Source organism: Pelodiscus sinensis, chromosome 17 (assembly GCF_052426305.1).
Source record: "Pelodiscus sinensis isolate ZL-2025 chromosome 17, ASM5242630v1, whole genome shotgun sequence".
NCBI classification, from domain to species: domain Eukaryota; kingdom Metazoa; phylum Chordata; order Testudines; family Trionychidae; genus Pelodiscus; species Pelodiscus sinensis.
The window spans coordinates 26541675-26556291 of NC_143068.1; the positions used below are offsets into that span (position 1 = coordinate 26541675).

Sequence of the window (14617 nt, forward strand, 5' to 3'; positions counted from 1 at the left end):
CCTTTCCTCCAAAAGGGCCTAGAAACCCCGTGCACCAGGCTCACTGCCGCTGCGGAAGTGGTGCTCTGCACATATATAGCCCCTGCAATGGGCTGGGGAAGGGATGACGGCTTAGCCTGCTGTGGAAGTGAAGGGGGCTGGGCACAGGGCCAGTGAAGATGCTAGCGCAGGGGCCTCCAACCTTTTTAAGCACAAGATCACTTTTTCTATTTAAGTCAATCCAGGATCTACTTGAAACCCAAATACCCTTGCCCCACCTCCTTCCCCACCCCTTTGAAGCCCTGCCCCTGCCCCACTCCTTCTCAGAGGCCTCGCCCTGCTCACTCTGTGGAGATATGGTACAGGGGTAGGAAGAGGGGGAAACCCTGACATTACCACTCCGTCTTTTTCTCCCCCATTATACACAGCAAGCAAGAAGATCTCAGGGTTTAGAGTTTAAAGAGAAGCTAGATAATTTCACGGAGGTTAGGTCCATAAAAGGCTATTAGCCAGGGGATAAAATGGTGTCCTTGGCCTCTGTCTGTCAGAGGCTGGAGAGGGATGGCAGGAGACAAATCGCTTGATCATTGTCTTCAGTCCACCCCCTCTGGGGCACCTGGTGTTGGCCACTGTCGGTAGACAGGCTACTGGGCTAGATGGACCTTTGGTCTGACCCAGTACGGCCGTTCTTATGTAGAGTGCAGGCTCCAAGGCAGGAGAACCATGGCAGCAAGGGGGAGGGGCAGCCAAAGTGCTGGCAGGTGATAACCTCCTGGACAAACCAGTCAGGATCACCTGTCAGAGGCTCCAGGATGTACCAGCAGATCCCGATCGACTGGTCTGTGACCACTGTGCTAGGGTGTTGGTTCCTTCTGCTAATCTTGCTTTTCTCTTGGGCAGAGCCCAGCCATTACCAGGAGGAAATCACCCTGCAAGTGCCCAACACGGCTGAGATAAAATCTCGGATCTCATCCACATCCTCCGTCTCCACAGACCTGAATAGCCTGGACACCAGTGAGGAGGGGGCTGAGACCCCCGTGGTGCAGTCAGATGACGAGGAGCCACAGGAGGACAGCCCTGAAGCGCAGGCAGCCAGAAGCTAGCAGCAGGCTCCCTGCTCTTTCCTCGTCCACCCTCCGCATGGACCTGCCAGCATGAGAGGAAGGAAGGCTGCTGGCTGTTTGACTGCTGCTCAGTGCACGCCGAGCAATCTCCCCATCCCAAGCTGCTGCCGCCCTCAAGATGCGGAGAGACGTCTTTCCCCGCACATTCTTCAGTCAGCCAGGGGAAGAGAGTGGTGCAGAAGCAGAGGGGGTATTGTAGTGCTTCCGAAATTAACTCTTCAGGCTTTGCTACTAACCCCCGCTTCAGTCACCTCAGCTGTGACATGAGCCATGGATTGAGTTGTGCCCATTCCTGGCAAGGCCTCCCCACAGGATCTCAGTCCCCCCAGTCCCAGTGGGACCTCCCTCTCCAGGCAAATGTGTAACAAGAATCTACAGAGCAATAACACTCAATAACCTGTCAAATAAGCAGTCAGGGTGGTGTGTGTTATTGGAGAGCCCTGAATGCTCACTGGATGGTGGGGATGTGGGGCTGGAGAAGGTTGGCCTCAGAAGGGCAGAGAGCAAGGGAGACAGGCTTAAGGGAGGGGATGAAGCAATCACAGCTGCACTATCAAGGACAAGACCACAGTAGCAGATGAGCCAGATTTTCTCAGTTGCTGGAGTATAGGCGGGTCTTAGGTTGTTTGTTCCCAAACCAGACACCAGCCCGATCCAGTGGCCATTCCTATGCCCAAGATAAATACAAGTAGCATAGTCCTCATCACACATCATGAGAACTATGAGGGTAAATGGGGCAAAATCACCAACCCATCCCAATAAGAATACTGAGAACTTCTCTGGTGCTTTGCATTTTCAATAGGCTTTGATTGCACTTACGCTTACAGACGAGACAGCCTGAGACCGCAGTGAGAACACCGATTCCCACAGGGCTAAACCCACAGGACTGGTGGGCGTGAGAGCGCTGACATCTGTAACATGACCCCATGAGAATGCAATTCCCCATGAACTTTATGTCCCTGAGTCTAGCACCCATCTAGTGCAGCATAGCAGACTAGCCCCTTAAGTACAGCACAACACCCAGCTTGACCGCTGGCTGCCTTACCCAGGATGTTACATGCTGAGTGAAAGATTCCTTGCTATTTATCTTGCCCTTTCCCTGCCCTCTCCAGTGAGCACAGCCACATGCAGATCAAGCTGCATTACCATTTTAGGGAGGTGTGCTACTGCCACCAACTGCTCTAATACAGGAAAGCTTTGGCCAAAAGGAAACTGTATGTAAAGGGAAAAACCAAGTAAGGACCATGATGAATGTAGAGCAGCAAGGAGGGGAGTCTAGGATATAATTAACAGAGGCTGCGTAGTGCTGTAGATCCAGGCCATTTCCCAGGGAGCTCTCAGAGCAGCACAGAACATATACTAACTTCAGCAGACACTGCTGACCCCTGGCTGCAGCAGTTAGCACCCCAGGTACCATAAAACTACTAGCCAGGTGCAGATGAGTCACATTCTGTCCACAATACTGCCTCCTAAAGCACTATCCAGAGAAAGAGACTAAGGGAAAAGGCCTGAAAAGAGGAACAAAATACAGGACTATGTAGCACTTTGTAAGTGCTTTATTATAAACCAACTTTATTATAAACCATCTTGTTAGTCTTTAAAGTGCTACATAGTCCTGTATTTTATTTCAGCTACACCAGACTAACACGGCTACATTTCTATCACTATTCTACTGAAAAGAGGAAGTGACTCAGGGGACTGGCAACTCCTGAGAGATGGGGGTAGCTCATACAAAGTTCTAGCAATCAGTTAAGCCTATGGAAAACTCCAAGAAATGAAAGAGCCCTTTTGAGCAAGGGCTGTCCCCAGAACCCTGGTTTTAGAACCAGTTTGCAGCAGTCTGGGGACAGAGCTGTGCATGGAATTGCCTAAGCACCGAGAATTTCTGTCCAGTGCCTCTGGCCATTTGGGCTCATGCGTAGCTTAATCATTCCAGCACTGCAAGTCTCTACTCCTGTGTTAGGAAACTTGGCACGTTCCTTATAGAAGTGCTTTTTCAGGTCCCAGCTGTTTTGGGGGAGGTAGGGCTGGGCATATGTTGTGACTTTTGGGGGATTACTTGGGGCTGCATCAAATACTTGTTTGTGACTTCGCAAGGCAGAATTCGGCAGATATTTCCCAGCTGTTAGATTTAGTTCACAAACTCAAGCTAGATCTGTTGTGCGGCATCTGTAGCCCCCAGACAATCTCCTAAGCATGGAGTCCCTCATATTCTCTTACAAATTCTTGGCACAGAGCTCATGTGTCTAGATTCCATATGGGCTTCTGAGCAAGCACTTGTTGCCTGCGAGGTGTGGAGCACTCTGACCCTGATGCAGAGAAGCATGAACATTAGAGCAGGTGGCTAGCCGATTGAAGTTAATGGGTTTATTCACAAGCACGTGTTGAATGTTAAGCATAAGACTTTCACTTGATCAGAGCCAGCATGCTCTACACACTGCAAGATCAAGCCCTAAATGGGCTAGCTGAATTTCCCCTACACTCATGTCAATACTTAGGGAGCAGTTCCAACATACGGGACTTGTTTCTGAGGGGTATGTCTAGACTACAGGGTTTTGTCGACAAAAGTGGACTTAACGTCGACAGAACTCAGCAGTTTTGTCGACGCTGGTAAACCTCATTTTACGAGGAATAACGCCTTCTGTCGACAGAGTTCTGTCGACAGAAGGCGTTATTGCATCTAAACTGTCCTTTGCGTCTACACTGCCATGTCGACAAAGCAGCTTGCTTTGTCGACAGAACTGAATGTAGTCTAGACGCTCTTTGTCGACAGTATCTGTCGACAAAACTTATGTCGACGTAAGCCTGTAGTCTAGACATACCCTGAATGTTTTGTATGGATCGTAGTATTCATTATCTTTGTTTTTTGGGGAGCTCTGGAATTCAGCATACATTGGAGATGGCAGAAATGGCACAAGGTTGGACTGTGGTATTTTAGGAATGATTTTTTACATATGCACTTACTGGACAAAACAACAGCACTGTTGTGACTGCTTGTCTGGCTGAGATACAAACTGATGTGAGTAGCTTTTATGTACAGTTAAGGATAAGTAGGGCGGAACCAGGAGGTCTCTTGTACAGCTGAGGGGTCCTTGTACTGTGTCTACTCTATAATGTAAGATCCTGCTCTTTAGCATATGTTAAAGCTTTGCTGAAAGGCTGCACCCTGCTCCAGCAGGTAGGTCAGACTATTCATAGTGAGATGCTAAACCTGCCCTGTGTTGTATAATCCATTAACCCTGAAGAGGTTGCAATGTAGTCATGGGGGTTAATGGTTCAATAAAATTTCAAGTTAAGATGTGTGTTGTGTCTGCCCCCTAGTGGGGAATGTAATTAGATATTAGAAATGAGTTCAGGAATTGGCCTATACGCTATGCCATGCTCTTACAGAGGAGGCCTGCTGATATGTTTTACACTGGTATAGAGAGCAAACACAACTGCCAGGCACTTGTACAGTTCAACAAACACAACATTCTAGCTCCAGAAGAATTTAAACAACTGCAAAGTACTGTTAATGAAGCATTTCAAGCAAGGGAAAGTTTGCCAGGATCAGAGTCTGCTTTATCACGCCAGCTGTTTGGGGGAACTGGTCTGGCCTCCTGTTGTCCATACTGACAACTCCAGGATTAAATTTGCAAAACCTCAAAACAACAGGAACATGGTGTCTGAAGAATGTTCATTAGACGAATAATCCCAGTGCTAAATCACAGATACATTGGCCACAGTAGCAAAGCAAAGAATGTTAGAGCACGTAGCAAAGGCCATAAAAGACCAAACACTCTCTCAGAACTGGAATTTCAGGTTCATGTAGAAGAATTTTATAAGAAAGCAAGGCAAAGTGGAGAGACCAGCATACCCTGCTCTGGCTCTGGACTCTAGCAAATGCACTTAGTTACCAACACAGCTTTAAGGGGTTCTTGGGTACACATATATTCAGATATATTTTAAGGTAAACATATCAATGTAATAGAAATCTTCCTGCTTCACAGCATTCAAAAAAGAGCTAGATAAATTCATGGATGATAGGCCCATCAATGGCTATTAGCCAGGAATGGGCAGTAACGGTGTCCCTAGCATTTTTCAGAAATGGGTGACAGGGGAAGGATCATTTGATGATTACCTTTTCTGTTCATTCCCTCTGGAGAAGGTGGCATTGGCCACTGTTGGAAAACAGGATACAGGGCTATTTGGACCTTTAGTTTGACTTAGTATGGCCATTTTAGGAAGAAAATTCCTTTGGGCAAATTAAGACATAACTGTCTATTGTGTGTTTTTAGCATCTTCCTCTGAAGTATCTACAACAGACCACACTGTCTGAGACAAGCCAGTGGTTTAGATGGACTGCAGTTGGATCTGATATACACATAAAAGTCTCATTTCCCCAGGATGATCCATCTATTCTTTCCTTGAAAAACAGATATTGACTTGCATTCACACACACACACACACACACAAACCCACAGCTAAGAAAGGTGCCACCCCCAAGAACTGGGACAGGCCGGAGAATGTGTCTTTGCAATTATGGAATGGAGATACAGAGGCCTTCATCTCCAGTGTGACCCTAGGCGAGGGGTACTAGCTAGCTGGGGATATAGGGGCAGGGAAGAGCACAAGGAGCATTCTGCATGGCGAGCACCGTATTGGATCCAGTCCAGTCGGACATAGGGGAGGTGCCCTGGCCAAAATGTTAATTGCTAATTAGGGCGCTCCCGGATGCCCCCTCCCTGTGCACCCCGCGTTCCCCCAGGCTCCAGTTCCCTATGGCGGTGACCAAGCCCCGCTCTGTGGCTGCCCCGCGGGGGACCAGGGTCCTGTCCGCTCTGGATGGGCAGCTGCGAACTCCCTGCGCGAGAGACCAAGCACGTGTGCTGCACGTGGCCCCCCCGCACCGGGCGGTTAGCGGTTACCCCGGCAACGGGAACGCTGCTGGCGTGAGGCTACCATAAGGCCCCGCCCCATTTCTGCTTGAAAGCCCTGATCGCGCCCCACCCCTTCCCGACAAGCTCTGAGAGCTCGTCAGTCTCCGTCATGGGTGCCGGAAGTGCCGCCCTATTGGATGAGCGGGCCGGAAGCGGAAGCGCCGGGGATGGCGGGGGTTGCGGCTGCGGTTCTGGGCCTCTTGCTGCTCCTGGGGGCCCCCGGCGGCGTTGGGGGCTCGACGGCCCCCCCCCGGGACAGTCTGCGGGAGGAGCTGCTGCTCAGCCCGCTCCCCTCCGGCGATCTCGCTGCCACCTTCCAGTTCCGGGCCCGCTGGGACTCGGAGCTGCACCGGGAGGGAGGTGAGGGGCGGGGCCTGGGGGGGCTCTAGGGGCGGGGCTGGTGACGTGTCCGGCGGGGTGAATGGGGGCGCGGGCGCTACGGGATGACTGGCCCCGCTGTGCACGTGTCTCGCTCACTCTGCGTCCCGCAGTCTCTCACTACAGGCTCTTCCCCAAGGCTCTGGGTCAGCTCCTCTCCAAGTACCTGGTGCGGGAACTGCACCTGTCCCTCACCCAGGGCTTCTGGCGAACGCGGACCTGGGGACAACCCTACTTGCAAGCTCCAGCCGGGGCTGAGCTCTGGGTCTGGTTCCAGGACACTGTGACCGAGTGAGTGTCTCAGGTGGTACCACAAGTCACTTTTCCAAAGGGAAGTATTATAGCTTCCCCATCCAAGAATGTAGCAATGGCCCGTTCCCAGCAGCCCATGGGTCACACTGAGCTTTCACCCAATAGACTCCATTGCAGCTGCTCATATCTTTAATTGGTAGACATGTCACAGGCCACATGTGACTCATCAGGGTTAGCCCTTGGTGAGCCTCCAGACACTTTTATTTATATGAGCCTCTGCAGATATGACTGCTTGCAGCTCCCTTTGGCCGTAGTTTGCCGTTACTGGCCATTGGCTGGAAACAGCAAACCACAACTACTGCAAGAAGCTGTACCTGTGGATTATCAAGTAAACAGTTCAGTATCCTGCCAAGAGATAGCCCTGACAAACTGTATCCAGCCCATGGTGCTGCTTGTTGTTCACGCATGCTCCAAACAATGTGGGGTGATTCATCTGATGGCATAAATGATCATGCTTGAACATTATGGCAATAAGGGGGGCATAGATTGAGGGGCGGCGCTGCAGCACCCCAGCTGCTCTGCCCCAGGCATCCCCAAGTCAGCCGCTGCTGCGGCTGACTTGGGGAAGCCCAAGGCAGAGCAGCTCCAATTGTCTGGCTGGCTGGAGCACTTCTGGGTTCCAGGTGGTGCCGGACTATCAGGAGTGCTGGACCACTGGATGCTGGACAACTGGAGTTTTTACTGTACATAGCAATCATCCCTATCCTCCTTCCAATGTCAGTGCTCCATAACCTCATTTCCTTCTGGCTGTCTCCTGTGCCCTTGTTTTATTATTGTCTCGTTAAGGCTCCAGTAATTATATTTACACATTTACTAACAAAGCTCTCTCTGCAGTGATCTATTCATTTATTTAAAAAACTCTCCAAACTTTTAACTTTAAGCAGACCCCTATAGTTTATGGGGAGAATGATAGTCGTATAACTTGTTGCTCTTATATTTTTCCATCAGTGTTGATAAAGCCTGGAAAGAACTTAGTAATATCCTCTCTGGGATATTCTGTGCCTCTCTGAACTTCATTGATTCCACCAACACCGTCACTCCAACAGCATCATTCAAACCTCTGGGTTTGGCTAATGGTGAGACAGACAGACAACCTTTGTGGAAGGGCTTGCTTTGCTCTGCGGGAGAATGCTGGTAGATTGACAGGTCACTGTTGTTCTGAGTGCAGAGTTTGGATGCAGGTCCTGGGAGGACTTGGTTGTGCTAACATCGTAGGTCTTCTAAGCGAATTTGGAAGTGGTGAGGTATTGGACAGCTCTAGAAATGGAAGCTACCTATGTCCACAGGACATAAAAAGCATGGGAGCAGCGATGCTAGATTATTCCCATCTGGGTCTCATTCTTAACTTGAAGGGAACACTTTTAGGGGAAAGAGGAATTTAGGTTCTCTGACTCATTTGGTCCTCTGCCTCTTTTCTGAGACTTCTGACAAGGGGGTCAGTTAGTGCCAGTTGATTATTGTGATATGGATACCTGCATAGCAAGAACAGGTCTCAAATCTTAAACTTCAGACCAGATACTAGGCAGCTGGAAGCATCTTCTAGTCCCTACCAAACTGGGTTTAATTTGAACCTGTGACGCAAAGACCCTCTCATATCTCAAGTTGTTCAGGCCTGTCCATGCAAAGGACTTTGGAAAGTAATGGGGATTGGAAGCTTTCAGGTTGTCTTCCAGAAACTAGACCAACAGATTTTTTTCCTATATGCTGGATTCACACCACATAGCTGTCCCCTCAGATCTATTGTTTGATGAAGTAGCCCTGCAGTAGTTTCTTCCCTTTTCCACAGAACTCTTGGGATTCTAGATCCCTTCAGAGACTGATCAGCTTTGGGGAGAGAAGAGTTTTTGCTTTGATGCACCTGGTCAGACTGACCCCATGCTCCTAATCCTCCATGTTCCCATTCCAGTTACAGATCACCATCTCCTGAGATATGCTGTCTTGCCCCGGGAGGTTGTCTGCACTGAGAACCTCACACCTTGGAAAAAGCTGCTGCCATGTGGTTCAAAGGTAAGGGCATATTCCAAGCTTTCTACAGCCCGATGAGGTCATAGCCAGAGTCTTTGGAACTGGGTTCCCAAATAGCATGTTACTGAATGGCTATACCGTCCATTGGAGTCTGCTCCCATCTCAGTAGGAGCAGATGGAGTTGGGATACTTGGTGAGTGGTGAAGCCTCTCCTTGGCTCTTTGAAAGTTTGGGATGCCTGATAGTGTGGGACTGGTTACATATATGGCTGGTGAGTAAATCACATTTTCTCCTTCCCTGTCTGCAGGCTGGTCTTGCGGTGTTGCTGAAGGCAGAACGTTTGTTCCACACAAGTTACCACTCCCAGGCAGTGCATATTCGCCCCATCTGCAGGGTGAGTACCATTGTTCGTGTCCAAAAACTGGGAGTGTATCATTTCCTAATCATTTGGGACATTAAACTGAACCAGACAAAGCTCTGGAGAATACTCATTAGGGAACAGCTCTACCCTTGGTCTTGTGAAATTGGCCGTGTGGGACCTAATCTACCCTCATCCAACTCTGTGCTGTTCTTCTCCACTCTTATCAGTCCCATCTGGGCCCTGCAGTGCGTCTCATTATCCTATTATAGCCCCATCTCCCTCTTATGATATTTTGCCCTTGAGTTTGTGTTGAACCCAGACTCTGGTTTGTCTTGTCCTGCAGGATGCTTTGTGTCTCAGTGTCTCCTGGGAGCTCAGACAGACGCTTACCGTGGTCTTTGACACCTTCTCCATTGGTCAAGGAAAGAGTGGTAACTGGAATAACCTTCAATATGTTGTGTTCTGTGGGTGCACTGAGCCTCATTCACTTGCATCTTGGCTGACTTCTCTTTTTGTGTATTTCTCCTCCAGACTGGTCCCTTTTTAAGATGTTCTCGCGCACCATCACTGATGCTTGTCCTCTTGCATCTGAGAGCAAAATCTATGTTGATATTTCTAGTAAGACCCAGGTAACACTTGTTCATTCTTCTGCCTAGTACCCTGACATAGCACCCTGATAGGAGGAATTTGGATTCCCTACAGCATTGTTTGCCATCTCTAATTGCATCAGAGCACAGAGATGGAACTCCTTGGAATGCCCCCATCTAGAGCTCATTGCAAGAATGGGATTCTTGATCAAAGGCTTCCTGTTGCAAGTTGGGCAGATGTGCCTATTTTTTGGAAGAGTGAAATAACTGTAGTACAGTCCAGAAACAGAGCTACTGCAGTTGTGTTAGGGAAGAGCCTCAGCTGGCCCCTATGCAAACCAGCCCCATGCAAGGTAGGGGAGTATACTTAGACTGTAGGCCAGTCACCTCCATGAGGGGGATGCTAAGGACTGCCTCTCTGTCTACTGGTTAATGCAGGACTTGCTTTCCCCTCCGTTATGCTCTGCTTGCCTTCTCAGGCGAATGAACTGCTGGAGGTAACCCCGTCCCCACTGTCTTTGCATGAAGCATCTGTGCAAGGAGACAGGAGAACCTATGCAGTCTACGACTTACTGAGCCCACTGCTCTTTAATGCATCTCGCAGCCTCAATGTGCAGCTGAAGTGGAAACGTCCGCAGGACAGCTGTGAGTGATGAGTGGCTTCATTCTACCCCTCTTCCCTCCCCAGTTCAGAATGCGCCAATCTGGGATGGGGGTTCTCAGGCTCCTGCTGCTGTTACCCACTGTGTGAGCCTTGAGAAGGGGGAGAAGACTGCGAGCTGCTTGCTGCGGAGAGCCACAGAGCAGCAACATTCAGGAAACCCTTCCTGTACTCCTCAGGGCGTGAGATAAAAAACTACTCCTTGTCCCCTCTTCTGCTCCTTGTGAAACGGGAGGCAGTAGGAGCCATGTGAAACGGAAGTGCCCCCTGCCTCTCAGCTCCTTGCTGAGTTAATAGGAATATTTTTGTGTTCAGAATTCCAGCTGGGTTTAGGTGTTACTGGTTCCTGTGTGATTACTCTGTTGCAGCGGATCTGTCAACTCCTGTGCTCTATGCTCAGCGTTATGTGAGTGGATATGGCCTGCAGACAGGGGAAATCTGCACCCTGGTTTATAACACCCACCCATACCGGGCTTTCCCTGTGATACTACTGGAGACGGTGCCCTGGTATCTGAGACTCTATGTTCACACTTTGGTTATCACCACCAAGGGAAAGGAAAACAAACCAAGTAAGGAATACACACTCTGCAGCCTCCCCTGGTAACAGGGTCTTATTCCAGACAGATCAGTCCCTGCCCAGATCACCAGAGGTTCAGTGTGAGCTCCTTAGATGCTGTGTTATTGTGGAAAGCTAATTTCAGAAACACTCTCAAGTTTACCACTAACAGCAGTGTCTGCTCTGGAGCGCCCTGGGCTGGAATAGCAGCAGGCCAGGCCTAGGGTGTCAGAGCTGTGCATTCATGAAGCTTGCACATATCAGTTCAGTTACAGCCTGGCTTTCGAGGGCATTACACTTTAAGAGTAAAGAGGTTGGACTGATAACGGACATAGAACAGTCCGTCTGTCCATGTTCCGTTCTCCTCCATTGAGATGTGGAACAGGGTGGGTGAGAACTTCTTCCTTTACGATGGTGTCTCCGTGGATGGGGAGAGGCATCCTGTGTATTCATCATAGAGCCTCGGACATGAGAATCGTATTTATCTTTGTGTGTCATTTTGGGTTAGTGAGAGCTGATCAACTGGAGCATCTTTTGCCTTGTAATATTCCCGTGATTTACATGCTGAGCTCTAATTGTCCAGAACAGAGCATAACTCAGTCCCTGCCTCAGGGAGTTCATGTTCTAGTTGTGAAGAACAGAAGGGTGTGTGCGTGCGTGCGTCCTCCCTCCCTCCCTCTCCCCTTCTCGCAGACTCTTGAAGGGGAGGGTGGAGGCATCAGTATCACTCAGGGCAGTCTGTTAGTGGGGAAAGTTCCCCGCAGGGTGACATGTGGCTGTCTTTGGTTTAGGTTATATCCACTACCAGCCGGCTCAGGACCGAAGGCGGCCCCATCTGCTGGAGATGCTGATCCAGCTCCCAGCAAACTCTGTCACCAAAATCACCATCCAGTTTGAGAGAGCCTTACTGAAGTGGACAGAGTATACCCCTGACCCCAACCATGGCTTTTATGTTAGGTAAGGCCATGTGCCCAAGTTTTGGGGCAACTTACAGAACTGAGCCAGGCTTCTGCTGGGCTTTCTTGTTCTAGATCTGTCATGGGTTCCGGGCCCTGTGCAGCTCACAGTACTTGGCTCCCATTGGGTATATTACTTGCCATTTGTTTTCAAGCATCTTTCCTACTCTGCTGCTGCTTTTGTCTCCTTAGCCCATCTGTCCTGAGTGCCCTGGTGCCAAGTGTCATAGCAATGAAGGCAGAAGATGCAGAGCAGAGTCCTCTCTTCACCTCGCTGTGAGTGGACCTTGTCTCTGACCATGGGGGAAAGGGAGGGTTGCATGTGTTGGGCTGGAATTCCTAGCTACTTACTGCACACGGGTCTCCCACCTCGTAAGTGCTAAAATACATGTGCTAGCATTCTTTCCCTGTAGCTACTCGGTAGTCTTGCTGGTGGCATGCTCAGAATCTGAGCCCCACGCTGCATCCCTTAGGAGCCCAAGTGAGGGGAATGGCCAGCTCCAGGAGGGGGAACCATGTGTGACCATCTCTGTGAGATTGGACAGCTACAGGTTCAGTGTGAACCTATAGAGTCTGTAGAGTGGTATCCCCTGTAAGCCCTACACTTAGTCTGGGATAGTCCTGTGCCCAGATGAACTATTCCTCTTGTGTTTGTGTAATGCAGACAGAGCCCAGTCGTCTGTGGGAGGAATCGAACCTGGGACCTCTGGAGCTTAATGTGTGAGCCTCTACCACATGAGCTTAAAAGCCTGTTACCTAAGACTGTAGAGCAGACTCATTATTCTCTCTCTAACTGATCTTGGTGCCACCACACCCAAAGGCGGTGTGGGTTACAATTGCTTTTCCCTTTGGTGCTGTTGGCCTCTCCCATGGAGCTCAGGTGCTGTCTGTAACGCTGGCTGGAGAGAGGGGTTTTGAGTGGGATCTAACAGGCACTCCTTTGGGGTGTCTGTCAGAGAAGTTGGGCAGCGTTGCTCTCCATCACACTAGGAAGGATCCTTCAGGAATGTTTTGTGCTGGGTGACATTTCCCACTCCTGTTTTCATCTCCAGATTTCCCTCTTCCGATGGCTCCAGTTACTTTGTGCGTCTCTACACGGAGCCACTACTGGTGAACTTGCCAACCCCTGACTTCAGCATGCCATATAACGTCATCTGCCTGACCTGCACTGTGGTGGCCGTGTGTTATGGCTCCTTCTACAATCTGCTGACCAGAACCTTTCATGTGGAAGAGCCAAGCAGGGATGGCTTAGCAAAGCGACTGGCCAACATTATCCGCAGAGTCCGAGGGGTTCCACCCCTTTGAGAGGAGCCAACTCAGCCAGTGCAGTTGGCATGTAATGTGGGCTTCAGTGGGAATGCTGTAGCCAGGGCTTGCAGGGAAAGCAAGGGGACAAAAAACATTGCTGCTTTACCTCCTCCTGAAGAGAGGAGAGGCGCCCTGCTGCCTCATGTACCTCTGTCTCCTGGAGTCCTTGAAACTAACAGGTCAGAGAACTTCCACCAGTTAAGAGGCTGCTGGGAATTGTCACAGGGAAATGCAGAGCCAAATAATCAGGAAAGAAGTGTTATAGTCCAGTTCTGGGGAGGGGTAACTTATGTTCTGTAAAAAGATTCAAGAAATAAATCTGAGCTGTTTTTGTAGGCCTGTGCTGTTTGTGTGTGGTGGGGTTTTTTTGGTGTTTGTTTTTTTTAATTGCTTCTACCTGCCATTCTGCACCAGCTCACGGGTATGTCCAGCATGCAGCAGTGGTCAGTGCCTGTCTGTGAGGTTTCATGAAACACTAACAATTCCCCATGTTTTCCCTGGCTGATGGAGCAATGCTGCATGGAGATTTTAAAATCTCGCCTGACTGCTGCCTGGATCATTGTACGTTCTGAAGTCTGAAATTTAATTACATTTCACTAAGCATGGAGAACGACAGTCAGTCAAATCCAATGCAGTAGTCATGAGCTGGGGATCTCGCTAGCAGGGGGTCTCTGTTGCCCAGGGTCTAAAAAAAAAATTTGGCAGAAGGGCAACTCTTCCAGGATTGTGTCTCTAGTGAGGGCATGAGTAGCAAATGGATGTGAAAGGACAGTGATTTGATTTTGCACAGACCGCTTACGTGAACATGCAAATGTAGATGTGTGCATCTTTCCATTGTTGGCAGTTGTACTCTGCCTTGGATAATTGGAAAGACTTTCTTAAACACTACTTTGAAGTTTTCCATTTCTTTTTTTGGAGGTGAGGCTCACTCCTTTGGCATTCAGTTGCCAGGAATGTGATAACTTGTCTGGAGCATTAAAAATGAATTAATGACGTCTTGGAAAATATTTGTGGTAAGAAAATGTTAGTGTAATTGTAATTCTTTACCCTGGATCCTGATTACAAGAGTTGCTCTCATCCAGTCAGAACAGAAAAGTATCATGTGACCTGTAACTGAGCAAAAGATCTTGAATTTTCGATACAGATACTCAGAGAATCACATACAAACTAAAATGTATTCATAGAAAGAGAGGCCAAAGTTAATGAGTGATTTATCTATCTAGCTCTACACAGGAAGCAGGTTTTGATTGGCCACATGGGTTTTTTGTCACATTCAGGAGTCTGCACTCAAGACTTTCCTGTAGCAGGATGGAACAGTTACTGTTCTCTCTGTAGCTTCTGTAGTATAAACATCCGAGAACTTGGACATAGAATTGTAGAAATCCCTTGGCAATGCTGCCCTGCTGGGGCCAACGTTGGGCTTGAGCTGGCAAAATTCTGAAGACCAAGTACAGAAGAGGGAGAAGCAACAGCCACAACCCCATGTGGCCACAAGTCCTACACTCTGCTCT

General features: G+C 49.2%; 2 protein-coding genes across 5 annotated transcripts in view; both read left to right on the forward strand.

Annotated features, from left to right (window-relative positions):
- The window catches only part of DBNDD2 (dysbindin domain containing 2), a 38502-nt gene extending 34103 nt beyond the window's left edge, over positions 1-4399 (forward strand). For 2 of the 3 annotated variants that reach the window (XM_025184023.3, XM_075901295.2), the window contains one exon: positions 880-4399. In XM_025184023.3, the coding sequence (XP_025039808.2) occupies positions 880-1082 (203 nt within the window). In that variant the 3' untranslated portion in view covers positions 1083-4399. The remainder of the gene's footprint in view (positions 1-879) is intronic. The other variant, XM_075901296.2, reaches the window with a different exon arrangement.
- Positions 4400-6118: 1719 nt separating this feature from the next.
- PIGT (phosphatidylinositol glycan anchor biosynthesis class T) lies at positions 6119-13448 on the forward strand. Of its 2 annotated transcripts, XM_075901301.2 has the most exons (12): positions 6189-6382; positions 6514-6691; positions 7661-7788; positions 8619-8719; positions 8985-9071; positions 9382-9469; positions 9570-9667; positions 10105-10270; positions 10655-10855; positions 11634-11799; positions 11991-12074; positions 12851-13448. In XM_075901301.2, the coding sequence occupies exons 1-12, from the start codon at positions 6190-6192 to the stop codon at positions 13101-13103; spliced, it is 1743 nt and encodes a 580-aa protein (XP_075757416.2). In that variant the 5' UTR covers position 6189; the 3' UTR covers positions 13104-13448. The 2 variants fall into 2 exon arrangements, with proteins under 2 accessions (XP_075757415.2, XP_075757416.2); XM_075901300.2 differs by lacking the exon at positions 6514-6691 and having other exon boundaries at positions 6119-6382.
- The last annotated feature ends 1169 nt before the right edge of the window (positions 13449-14617 follow it).